The 13,709-nt window shown below is 47.4% G+C and overlaps 1 protein-coding gene across 5 annotated transcripts in view; it reads right to left on the bottom strand.

Annotated features, from left to right (window-relative positions):
- Positions 1–13,217, bottom strand: part of ERI3 (ERI1 exoribonuclease family member 3) — a 172,207-nt gene extending 158,990 nt beyond the window's left edge. For 2 of the 5 annotated variants that reach the window (XM_019501433.1, XM_019501432.1), the window contains exon 1: positions 10,564–11,460. In XM_019501433.1, coding sequence (XP_019356978.1) covers positions 10,564–10,812 — 249 coding nt within the window. In that variant the 5' untranslated portion in view covers positions 10,813–11,460. Of the gene's footprint in view, positions 1–10,563 lie in introns of all 5 variants that reach the window. The other 3 variants (XM_019501429.1, XM_019501430.1, XM_019501431.1) reach the window with 3 other exon arrangements.
- Positions 13,218–13,709: the final 492 nt, after the last annotated feature.

Raw genomic sequence — 13,709 nt, 5'->3', positions numbered from 1 at the left:
CTCTGGCTAACCTGTTTCAGTGCTTCACCACCCTCCTCCTGAGAGAGTTTTTCCTCTCTATTGTCAGGAAGAGTTGAACACGTTTTGCATTGACAAAACCCTGCACGCCGCTCCCAAAAACCCACCCAGACATTTGCATTTATATTGTGGGAACGCGGAGCTTCTAAAATCAATTTTAACACATCTCTAAAGAGGTTACATTTCTCCCCCAGCTGAGTTAATATATAAATAGGGGGGAGTTAAAGTGATAAAAACCTGTTACCAAGCTGGCTTGCTTTAAAAACGGCCTCAAGCCTGCAGTACTTGAAGCATGGCGGCCTGCTCAGACCTCCTGCTTTCCAAGTTGCCCCAGAAGGTAAAGACCACATCCACACCTTCTGCAGGTCCCAGGACAGTGCTCTTAGGAACAGCTGGGAGGCTGCAGGACAAGGGCTGGTGCAAAAGACCTCCTTTTCTGAAGGATTAGAAAAAATCATGTGAAATCAGTGCTATAAACCCAGCCTTCTCCTGCCCCACCCTCCCCAGTGAAAATCTCCTTCTGCAACACCAAGCCGAAGACGCAGGAAACGGGGAAAACCAGGAATTGGTTTTAGTTTTCGCGGTGATAATAAAAAAGGAAAAAAGCCAGCAAGCCCAGCTATGCTCGCTCGCCGCCTGCCCGTAACGGCGAGATCCCTTGAGTTAAAAACAAAGCAGCCAAACTTATGCTGCTATCCACTGACCACATTCTTGCAACTGTGGAAAGGACCGTGATTAGATTAAAAGATTAAAAATACATAGCGAGACTTTCCAGGCTTTGCAACCCCTTTGATCCAAACATCTATGCAAGAAGTGGGCAGGACGCACTCAAACCCATATTTATTTATTTGCGGCAGATGCAATTGCCCATTCACTTTAAAAACTATCATTGAAAACAATTTATTCCACCCCCCACCCTCGAAGAAGTTTAATAAATACAATGGATAAAAGATGCCAGGAAAAATCAGAGCTGACTGCTCGGAAGGCAATAAACACAAGCGGCTGCCTCAGAGAGAAAGGGATTTTTCTGATAACGGAAAGACACAACTTTCACCAAAAGGCAGCTTTACACCTTCAAAAGGCAAGGGGGGGGGGGCACGCTGGGTCTTCACCGAGGGAATGCAGGCTCAAACAGCAGCTCATTTTGGCCTGGTTTTTCCCCCCCGTCCTTTTAAAGAAAAAAATGTGGCTTTCTGCACCAGGAGATTATTTCTTAAACAAACACTCGTGTTTTTGATTTACACCACTGGCTGCTCCTAAATAATTTATGGCGGGTTAAATTTATTGCACAGCCCTGGCCGGCTGCAAATTCGAATTGCCAAATAATTAGATTTTAGGGCAATGCTTATAAATTATCCGCCGATTTGTCCGGACTTGTTTGTCAGTTGCTTTGTGCTTCGGGTCATCTTTGGCATTTCGCTGTTTGTGTTTTAATTGCTGATTTACACTTTGACAGATGAGAGTTGATGCCTCCAAGTTTCGGAAGAGAGGGGGAGGGAGGAGGAAAGAGAGGAGGAAGAATCGGAGCTTTTAAGAGCTTTGTTTTTCCCTTTTTTCCAAGGCAATTAAAATAGCAAAGGGGCTGCATGAGGACAGTGCTAGCCCAGCCAACTTGCCTTGTTTCCCCTTTTAATTATTATTTCAACTAAAGCTGCTTCCGAGCTGAGTGGTCCTGCCCTATCCCCCAGGGCACTAGGAAAGGTGACCTCATCGGTCTTCTCCCCAGCTCCTAATTCCTATAAAATGGACCAAAACGAGCCCCAGAAAGACTGCCTGAGCTGGCAGGAGCAGGGAAGGGAATGCAGCACAGGGCCTGTGAACTTTCTGAAGGGTGCCTCGCTACCGCGCACATGCGCAGAGGACCACAGCACGCCCTATCAGAGATGCTACCCTGTGTATTATTAGTCACCCCGTTAAACAGCCCTGTGGGGCAGCGGCTAGCACCAAATTACTTCTGCTGGGGCTTCCTGGAGGACACCACACACAGGGATTTGCCAATTATGTTAATTTAAACATATCTCCTACCCGGGGAAAAGGCAGAGGAGACGAGACACAGGTTGAGGAAGCACGAGGCTCTCTCAAGAGCATTGGAAAACAAAAGGGAGCGGGGGGAAACAGCACAGGGGAAGAGCCTGGGGCGGAGGACGGTCTATCCATGGCCAGATCGCAGAATACCAGGTTGTGCCTTTAGCGCCCTGCCCTTGCCTACCCTAAGCGCTCGGCCACGGTGAGCCAGGCCCCCAACACCAGCCACTGTTTTTAAAGGACAACATTTTGGCTCCTTTGTTTTCTGGCTTCTGAGCCTTGGGATCCCACACAAGTCTCATTTCCAGGTTCTTCCCCAAGGATGAGGACTAAATTCTCCTTAAGTGAAAAAAGAGCCTTACCTACATACATGCTTGCAGGACCTTGGGCAACAAGACAGACACATTTGAAGCAACCTGCTTTCAAAATCCCCATTTAAAACAACAGCCAAGGGCAGGGGAGGAAGAGGAGAGAGTGGATAACCCAACCATGGTAAAGTTAAGAACTGGGTACCCAAATCCCCTGGCTGGTTGTAAAAACCCAGCTGAAGGCTCCCATGTTGCTCTCTGCAGAGAGACGCAAGGAGCAGCGAGAACCGGTCTCGCACCAAGACAGCACCTCGTTCACTTCCCTTTCTTTTCTCACCAGCTGGTGTCTGCCCATCCTACCTGGAGATTATATATGACTTTTTTTTTTTTTTTTTTTTTTACAAAAAATCCCTGTCTGTCCCCCGCCTCCACTTCTTGAGCCCTCCCTCCTGCTGCGCTCCCTGCCCCAACCAGAGTAACACAGAGCCTCCCCCCACCTACAAAATGCAGAAACGTGGACACCAGCCACCTCTGCCGACTTCTCCAAAAGGCACCCACAACTGTGCAGTCACGTACAACTGCAGTTTTACCTCGGGGGGCACATCAAAGACTCACCGTCTGAAGCAGGCTGGAAGGGCCCTAAGGCCTGGTGCCCTGCTGGGATCCTGCACCTCTAGGCATCCCTGCAGCAGCCTCTCCTTGGGTTCCCAAACATTGTCTCCTTGCAGAAGACAGCAAGGAAACAGCATCCTTACCAAAGCGAGAAGCCAATGCTCTCTCTAAAGCTCCCCTCCTTCGCCTGATCCCAGCCAGACTCCATGTGGGACCCACACCCATTAGAAACAAACCCCTTTCCCTCCTAAGAGCCATCGCTTCATTAAAAAGGATGTATGCAGGCAGTGAACAAAGCCTGGTGCAACAATGGCTGGGCTGTTCTGCCACATCCTTTCCCTAACACGCAATACCCAGACAGAGGAAGGGACATCTGCCCCGCATCTCGCCACTCTTCCAGGACACAATGAGGCGCTTCTCTCCCTCTGACGGAGTCTGAAACCCCAGCGGGGGCTTTACTGGTCAGGGATCATATGCACCTGCTCACAAGTCTCCCACTGCTTTATGGTCCAGTGTTCCTGGGCCATTACACCAGGCAGAAGAAAGGGCCAACACCACCAGGGCTGGTGAAACATCTGGGAGGAGCAGAAGGGCATGCCTGCGTGTGTGTACAAACTCTATCCCTTGACCGCAGCATGCTTCTGCCTAGCGGACGGGGCCCAATAGAGTAAATGAAAAACTGCTAACAACCAACGCAGGCACTGCTGAAGAAGGCGTGAGGATGCCAGGTGCTCTGGGCTGGGGAAAGTGGGGAGTGGAAAATCTTCACCCCAGGCAGATCTGTGCTGGATTTAAGGGAAGAACTTTGCACTGCACAAGACCTTCATCCAAAGACCATGAGACCCTGCATCCCATGGCAATAACGGGCAAGGTAGGAGGGGAAAAAAAAGAAGAGGCCCCAACCAAGCCCTGCGAGTGAACAAGAACGAACACCCAAGGAAATGGGCCGCAGAGCCAACATCCCCATTTCACAGCTGGCAAAGCAGAGGCCCAGACTGGTTATGTAGTTGTGCTATGCTTGGAGCCGCGCTTTTACCCAAGAGCTCTGCGTTCCAATCCTACTTTCAAAGTGCTGCCCCATGCCTGCCCGGGGGATCTGGGCAGGGCAGAAGGCAGGCTCAGACACACAGCTTGGAAAGTTGCTAATGCCTGGGTATTTACTCTTTCACGCTTGGTCCCTGTCCCAGAGTGTGCTTTCCGGAGAGTCTGAAGAAATGCCATGCTGTTATTTCTGAGTCAGACATTTCTTCCCCTCTGGGGTTGCTCTTCATGCTTTAATGATTGTTCAGATGCTCTTTGGTGGGAGCGGGGGGCAGGAGGGGGCCTCAGGTAACTTAAAATACCGTTTGGCTTCAAAGCATTGTACTGGAAAAGGACACAAGATGTCCTCAGCAGGGACTAATGGCCCACATCTTTAAAACATGTTTTTGAAATAAGTCCAGAAAAGCATGGGGGGGCCTGGGTCTGAACAGCTTCTGCACATGGAGATGTGAACACAACTGGAGTCTCAAGGCGATGCCACACAGCACTGAAGTATTGTCTACTCCCTTCCCTTCAGAAAGGCACCGGGTTGCCAACACTGCAGTGGCATAAGTTATTCTTACAACGGTCAGAGGAGGAGATCAGCACAACAGGGCCGCGTGCTCTCCAACTACCACACATCTTTTCTTCCCAGGGCAACTGCAGCTCAACTCTTTTTTGCTGTAAGCACCGAGTCCTCTAACTTTGCAACCCCTCCCCAGGTTCACGTTTGTGCAGCTAGAGGCAGAGCACTCAAATCAGGCAACTGAGCAAGCGCGTGCTGCAAGGTGCAACCCACAGATCTCCATCAGCTGGAGGCAAAGGGGCAGCATGACCAATTGCTTTCCCGGGGATGATCTTACCAGGCTGCCAAAAAACAACTGGGAACTAAGCAGGCTGGAATCCAGTCAGCATGTGGGCAGGTGATCACCTGGGCACCTGCTAAGCTGGGCTTATTGCTATGATAATGCTGGGTTTATATACAGTACTTAAAGAAGAAATGGGTTTGAATGTTTTCATGCAACCAATGCCCCTGCCCAGTGGTCTAGTGGTTGTGCTCGGTAGGGGACCCAGGCTTGATTCCTGCTCATGCTATCTAGCTGCTTGGGCTACACATAAACACAGCTAATTCGCTACCCTGCAGCCATAACACCCCGCGTCAGAACATATGGGTCACAGCAAGGTTGTGCCTAGTTATTACAAGAACAGGGGAAGCCTCCAAGGTAAAACGACTGCCATGGAGAAAGCATCTTGTGTGTGCCAGACTGCAGCTGCCCTTTCGTACCCTGCAAAACCAGTTCTCAAACTTGGGTTGCATTTCTCCCGTCTCTTCCAATTTATTTTCCTTTCTTAAGGAGAAGGCCATTCTATGCCACTGACCACATTAAGGTCTGAGCTCTGAGGCTGCAGCTGAGAAGGTTACCATAGGATTGCAAGGGAGACGCATGCTATATGGAAAGCTCAGCCCAAGGGACCTGCATTGTTCCTGCAATGTTGGATGCATCTCTGCCGCATTTTGCATTCTAGCTACACACGTGCCCAAAGCAGAGTATGTAAGGGTTCAGGAGAAGTGCTGATAGGGCCCTGAAGCTTTGTTTTCTTAAAAGGATTTTTACAAAACCTTTAGGGTAAAAAAGAAAACAAGTAAAACCTTTTTAACATGAACTATCCCCTGCTGTTCTGGAAACTCAAAGAGGCTGAGAACAAAAGATGGGAAAGCAAGTCTAGTTTCGTTAAACAAAGTGCACAAAGTAAACTGTGCGGTTGGTGAAAAGAGATGATCGATGCATGGGTTTTCCTCTCCTTCCATAACAAAGACAAAGCCTCTGAGTGACTGGGTCGCATGCATCTTTAAGAGCATTCCTGTAGTAACACCAAGGGAATAAGATGAACTGGAAACTCTTTGTTTAAACTACACGTGTAACCTAAGTTGCACAGCGATAGGTAAAGTGATATTAATACCCCATTGGAGCAAAACTGCGTGAAGGCACGGGGTTAAAGTCTCCCCATGAAACAAGCCCAAACTTCTCGACTTTTGAGCAATTAAAAATCTGCCTGAATGCAGGCAGCACAGCAGCCATTGATAAAAACAGGCTGAAGAGAGAGCTTGCTGTGCGGAGAAGCATAGTAGAGCAGGGGCCAATGAAACCTCTTTCCATCTGCATTTGATCAGGATTGCCGGCATTGCAGAGGCTCCCAATCGAGCGTACTCCGTTTCTAGCCTCCGGCTAGGATTACTATAACAGTCTGTGTGGAGCTCCTCCACGAGTACTTGGAAGCTGCTCAGCTGCATGTCTACCCGATGGGCTCCAAAACAGGGGTGCGCCATGCTTAGAGGACTCTCCCCAGCCAGCACGGACTTCCAGGGTGCAATCCATGCTGGTGCATCCAACTTAAAAAGCTTTATGTGGTTTGGATGCGGGTAACTTAGGGCTCCCAAACCCCCGAGCTCCGCTGCAGTAACAGAGGGCGACGGGGGCTGCACATTTGTGAACCAGCCCTAGCAAAAGAGCTGGATACTGTTAACGAGGAGGCAACCGCTCTGGAATTGGCTTGCCTGCCAAACTGACAAAGCCAGTCTCTGTTGACCTTCAGGGCACTGTGTAAAGCTGATCTTTTTCTCAGGCCTTCTCCTGAGGGAGCGGTTGTGTGGAATGAGGTTTTCATCCTGGGCCGAGGTGGAAGAAATCCAAGTCTGACATTCAACATGGATTGATTTAAATCAAACCAATTTTAATCATGATTTAAATGAGCAAGCAGGAAACTTTGATCCAAATCAATTTTCACCTTGTTTTTCATTTGCACTTTTTATTTTAACAAAAGGAAGAATATAATCGTTTGGGGTTACAATTCGGTGGTACTTTTTGCTAATGAGAAATATGTATATATACAGTCTGTCTTCATGTGTGTAATTATTTAGCTTAATGTGCACCATTTACACAAAGCCCTAATTTTTACATATTTTAACGTTAGAAAGTGGTGAAGGACATTTCTTATTTGTTAAATTATTAATTTCTGACAAATGATTTGCAGCAGGCTGAATTTGGATGGAAACTAGGATTCAATTAAAAAGCCACTAGAACATTGTTTTAATTATATCAAAAGACTGTAAAATGTTCCAAAAAGGAAACATTTTCAAAATATGTTTTGCATTTAGAATGAGGCAACTTATTAAAGAAGGAAGTATTAACAACACTTGACCGGATTAAGTTGATTGGGTCTGGTCGCCACGTCCTTCAAGATTTTGGGACTAATAGATCTCATCCTCTCATACCTCGTTTTTATTTATAGACTGGACAGGGGAAATAAGTTTTCCTGATTCTCACAATTCCTAATTGGTTCCTCAAGTTTGAATAAATTAGACCAGTGATTGAATAAATTAGACCAGTGATTCCAAAACTATCTCCAAAAGAGATAACACCAGTGATGGGTGGGGCTGTGAAACCAATGGATATTCAAGTGCAGAAATGGGGCTCACAACCAGAAGCAGGGTCACCAGTGCATCAGGGGAACCACTGATCTACCCACCAAAATGAAGAAAATAGTGGCTACTGTTATAAAGAGCCAGCTGAGCAACTCCATTTCAGATTCCAGCTGATAAGCAAGTCACTCCCCCTTCAGCAACCTGACTTTTTCTTGTAAAGTTCAAAGGCAAACATATACAAACTTGACTATGGCTTTTCATTTAAAGTATTTTAATATATAATAGTAAATTTAGGCTTTAACATAAGTTATCATTTTAAATTTTATTTTTAAAAAAAGTGTGATTTTTTATTTGTAAAGAGAAAAAATAATTGAATTAAAAAAAAAATCCTATATTGGAGGGGATTTTTTTTTTTGTGGGTTAAAGGAAATCAGTGCTTTTTTTCTGTCCACCCTGCTGACACCGAAGACAAGATGCATTAAGAGAGAGATGATGTTGGCTGTGGTGGGATTCTCACAGAGTCAGTGTCACTGCAAGGCCTGTAATCTCCAAGGAAGCATCCAAAACATGAGCCAAGGAAGAATAAGACTGAGAGATCTGCTTACTGCACTCATATCCTCTTGTGTCTCTGAAGTGCCACACACAGCCCCACAACACACCTACATATGGAAGAGCTACAAAAGGTTTGAGCCTGTATACATTTAGCAGGTAAGAAAGGAAGAAGAAAGGAAATAATGAAGTTAAAAAAATAAAAGCAAGCTGTTAGGGGCCAGGAGGTCCACTGGAATCAATAGACAGACACTGAGTTTTGGAGAGCTGGCTGGTCAAAAGGCTCCCAGACACTCTATATGCCCCTTTTCTGCTCATACTTCCCCATCTGGCTGCCAGTCTCTGCCTTAGTACAGGAGTATGAGAAAAACAAAACACCACCCAGAAATACACTCAAAAAAATCCACACACAGGCCTGTGCTTGGAAAGTCAAGGGGTACTGCATGCCCTTTCAGTGAGACCTGATGCAGCTGAACATGCTGCAAAAACTCCAGCTCTAGCAAGCAGCCCGAGTGCCACTTTTCATGTCTACACCTTCTCCCTCTGCAAAGTGTTCTTCCTATTGAAGCTCCATTCCCAGGACCCCCACAACCCCACTCTACAGGTGATAACAGAGAGGCAGAGAAGTTAAATGATTTGCTCAAGAGGGTGCGAGAGGCAGGATTTTCACAGGGCTGTTCCTGGCTTCAAACCCTGTCCTCTGTCTATGACTCCAAAGTCGAGCTTTCTGCCTCTTACACCCTCCTGCAAGTACAACTCAGCTGACTGTTTCACAGATAACATTCAAGATCAATGGGCAACCCAAACAGCCAACAGTAGCGAACAAGCACTGGTGTGTCAAGAACCAGAGGAGGCAGGAGCAGACCAAACAGGAATATCTTACTCTTACAGGACCATCTTTCCAAGCACCATCTCTTTAAACTTTATTGGCTATGCCAATTCCAGGCTTTTCTTTGGTTTCCAAGCTAATTTGTTTCTGGGGAAGGACAGCACTGGCCACAAAAGTCGTGATGTCAGGAGGCCCGAGCATGGCTGACTAAAGAAACAAAAAACTGAAGAACATCCCCACCTTCAGGGTTCCACCTCGCCAGCAAGATATATAGCAGATCTGCACTAGCCCAGACCATTACTTTCCATGGCAAGGACTTGAGGACAAAGCTTCTTAAAACAGGAGTAATCATATTCCACTCATGCTCCCTTTTACTGCCAGCTGTAAACCAGCTCCACATGCATCATGGTTTTGCATCAAAATGTGCACAGACCAAGCCCATATCCAAAGGGACAAGGTAGAACCAATTTACAGCTTTGACAGGTCCGTGCACCCGCCGCTGGGTGTGCGAGGAATATCCTGACATCGCACTTGGAAGGCAGTTAAGACCATGCAAAAGCCACAGCCCCTCCCGCAAAGGACCCATGGCACAGGAGGGAGTTTTCCTTTAATTTTCAGGCGAAAAATGTTTTCACAGACACAAGGGACTACCAGCCCCAAGCTGATCCAGGCATGGTACAGAAGGTGCCGGCTTAGCCCAACACTGACCTGTCCACCTCACATCATCTAGCCTGAGGCAAGATCCCAGTTTAAACCATAATCACATGGGGAAACGGACCAGGTGCTGACAACAGCTCTCAGCAACAAGACCCCTCGTGAACACTTTCACTTTGAGTGCAGAGGACACAAGCTGCCAGCGGCACCACGGGACTGGAGGCTCTCACTACTGATGGCCAAGGTCAGCATTGTACCTGCTCAAGGCATGATTCCTGCATCCAAAAAATCTCGGTGCAGTTTTCAAACACCAGTTCTGCCTGCTCGCTATCACCCTGGTGACTCCTATGTAGAAGTGAGATGGAAACAGAAGAGCCCATGTTGCTAACGGTGCAAGAGTCCATGCTGGCTCTCTTCTCTTGGAAAGAGCCATTTACAGAATGGCCCATGTAAGGGTCCGAATCATAGGCTAGTGTCAAGGGGCGAGGAGCTGGAAAAAACATTGAGAATGGCACCCAAACTCCCACCGTAGCCATAGGCTTCTCTTGCAAATGGCTCAAACGCCACCTGACCTCACTGTTAAGACTCCATTGAGATGAGCCAAGGGAGGTTCACCTCTTTCAGAGGTGCTGCATTTAAAACCCTGCTGACTCCATCAAGCAGCACCATGTTTATTCACATCCAGAACGTGTCCTTCATAACCTTACAGAAAAGGGTGGTTTTTTCCCCTACATACACAGGCAAAGCCACCTTGAGCATGCTAACAGCACAGGTTCCTAGCCAGGGCCAGCTCATTCCATCACCAGCTCAGAGACTTGCTAAGCATTTGGAAACCTCAGAAAGGGAAAGCATTTTGGACAAACACATTTTCACTGCCTTGGTGGAGGCCAAGGTGCAGGGTTTTGTTCACACTTCCAGCACAGGCTCCAAGAGGCAGAAACACCTTCTGGGTTGCCCCTCAGAGACCACCTGTGTTGACAGGAGCTACTGAGGGACAGCGGTATGCACAGAACTGGGAAAGATGGGATGGACCTCAGAGCTCTCTGTGGGGATAAGGAGACACATTTCTTCCCCCAGGTGGAGGCAGCAGCTTGCAGGGGAAGAATAAATGACTGGCTGGTTACCTGAGGATGAAGCTGTGGTTTATCACACGTGGCCTCAAAATCCAACACTAGAAAGTAGTGATATCTTTGTGGGGGGAAGGATGACATTGCTGCCATGGAAGCGCCGAAGCCGTGGGACGCCAGTTTCCTGCTTGTGGTGGAACCGGATTTCTTGAGAATGCCAACCGGGAGGAAGGAGTGCAGAAGTCTCAGGCTTGGACGTAAGCTTGCGGGGAACTGTGCTGCTCCAGTATGCAAGAGGGCTATCATTGAACATCCAGAGGCATCTGAAACTTAAGAGAACAAGCAGCTGGTGTTACTAAAGCATGCACACATCGGACTTCTACTGCTGCCTCTCCAACCCAACCCATCACCAAGAGGTGTTGCCTGGGCTCCCTAGTAGAGGACTCCAAAATAACATAGCAACCCATGGTAGGTACGTTGGAGAGCATCTGAGAGATCGCTTGGAGTCACAGACAACTTGAAAGGAACCTCTATAACCAGCTCAGAATGAAGAGCCACGAGACAACAGAGGCACTGCTCCAGACAACAGAGCACACATCCCCACAGGGGCTTATCTGCACCTGGGTTAGAGAAGGCCACATAAACTACTTCGAGACTCAGGGAAGACGGGGACCCCAAGACCAGCCGATGCCTGTGGAAAGGCCTGTAGTAGTGATACATATGCACAACTCCCAGTAATCCCCGGGTGATTCACACAATGAGACATGACCCCATCAAAATCAGCTCAACCCTGAAGAACCAGCAGCAGACACTGGCAGCTCCAAGAGTAGAGACTTCCTCTGTGCCCCAGGAGGAGGGCTGTACCTTTTGCACTAGTTTAGTTTCTCAGTGCTTGAAGCTAAGTCTGGCCTCCCCTGGCAGGCATCTGGTATCTCCTGTGCCCATCGGAAGGCAGGAAGCACCCCAAGGTAGATATGCAGCAAAGCTAGGATTTACATGGCACAACAAAACCCACTCAAAAAAGAAAGAAAGAAAAAAAAAACAAAAAAACCCCCACAAAACTGGAGGACGACCCGCCACGAGCAAAGCAGCTGTTTGCACAACAGGCAGCACTTGCTCTTTTGTACCCGCTAGTCCATCAGGTAAATAACGCAGGTGCCAAAATACACACTTAATGAGGTAAATAATATGCCTTGAAGAACAGCTAAATCTGTATTTACCTGAGAGACTGGAGAAACTCGGACGGAGCAGATTAGGAGATAATTGCAGCTGAGCAGGTCGCGTGCCTCGGGTAAACACACATTTTGCAACCTTCTCTGGGAAGGGCGGTGGGTGGAGGAAAACCGCATGGGCACGCTGCAGACACTCGCCAAAGAAGCTGGGCAGTGTCAGATGGGCTCACTGCACACTACATGGGACCAGCCGGCTGGCACCTCCCTGGTTTTGCACTTGGGGGTAGAGGGACAAACGCTTGATTAAAGCAACCTGGCAGGCAACAGGTGCCTGGAAATGAAGCAGCCAAGTTCCAAAAGCCAGAGCATGCCGCTGCCCTACAAGCCTAACATCATTTCAATCCCCGAGGTGCTCAGCAATACCCATCACTTTTCCATCTGCAGCTTTTATTGTCATTAATAAATGCATTACAGCCAAATAAGAGTTAGTTATCTTCACTGCTAACCTGTCCCAGATAACAGATATTTTAGGCATACGTGCTTTAAATCTTCAGAGCTGTCAGCTGCAGCTCTGAAGGTCTATCATGGCAGATAAAATATCTCGGAGTAAAGCAGCTAATCGTTGGCTGCAGTCTTTAGCCTACTGCGTAAAGGAAAACATGCAGTTGGGGGGGGAAGAAAAAGGCTACACTCCTCACATCAAACACATCTAGTAAAGCGGACCGTTACCCACCTCTGCATCTCGAGATCGATATTTTGCTAGTGCCTTTTAGCTAACAGATGAAGCTAAGAACGGAGGAGAGATGCACCCGGGGCGTTTCATAGACCCCCTTGACAGACGGCACCAAGCAGGAGCAATCCCATGGAGAATTTTTGCTTTCTATCTTTCGGGGCAAGCATATTTTTATCTACGTGAATAGCCAGACACTGCTCTGGGTTTGCAGGTGTCCTGGGAAATGCCAGCAACTTCTTGCCTGCTGAGAGCGGAGCGTTGCAGAGCACAGGGGAGCTGCTGAGCAGACACACTTTATTTAGAGGCATAAAGCATTTAGGGCTGGTACAAAGATACAAATGATTAGTAATTATCCAGTGTTTATTCCAACATATGGCATTGGAGGAAGTCAGTCAAAATATGACTTTAAAAACCTTGTTCTAGCCAGACAACTTTTTATGCTGAATGACTTTATTTCCAAGCCCAATGCAATGTCATAAATGTCCCTTACACACACTGGGTCGGATTATAACCTTGGAGACTGCAGATGGTCACATCTGGTACTCACTTCTGCCAGGTGAACATTTCATATCAAACAGCTCCAATCCCTTATACAGATACATATGCAATGTAATAAGGCCATAAACTATGGCTGGACTTCACAAAGTATTTTGACAGATTTTACAAGGACACCAGAAAGCATGACAGTATTGACATTTGCAACACCCAGTGACGGGGGGGAAAAAACCCACTATGCATGGGGGTTACAGATGTGAGATAAAGTTAAAATTTTATGTGCGGTCTGTCACTCTTTGTGACATACAACTTTGTTGGCCGCCATCAGTAAACTGACTCTGGCTAAAAACAGACATCACAATTCTCCCAGGAGAAAAGCATTTGTCCGGGATCCTACAAAGGTACAAGCCCACTCCAAGTACAGATGAGATATGCAAGATAAAATGTTCTAATGCTTTTTCCAGGGCAACTGGGGCTCATTTGAGTTAATTGTTATTCTTTCCAAGAAGAAGCTATACAAGCAAAGGGCTGGGCTGCTCTGCTTGTCCCAGGGTTTAACTGGGATCCATCAAAACCACCTCAAATGCAACATCCGTTTTTATCCCCTTACAACATGCCAGCCCTTTAGACCAGTGGTTCTCAACTCTTTTAGACAAGAGACCCCCCCACCCTTGGAAAACACCAGCTTTTAGCTTTCATTCATTTATTCCCTACAGAAAAATAATTAAAGAAGTCTTCCAGGCTGCAACAAGTCAGCATGGTTCTGATGCTGTGAATTCCCATTTGAAAACTCCAGGTTTGTC

This window comes from Gavialis gangeticus, unplaced genomic scaffold (genome assembly GCF_001723915.1).
Source record: "Gavialis gangeticus isolate Ggan-Ray unplaced genomic scaffold, GavGan_comp1, whole genome shotgun sequence".
Taxonomy (NCBI): Eukaryota; Metazoa; Chordata; order Crocodylia; family Gavialidae; genus Gavialis; species Gavialis gangeticus.
This window is presented reverse-complemented; position numbering and strand designations above follow the sequence as displayed.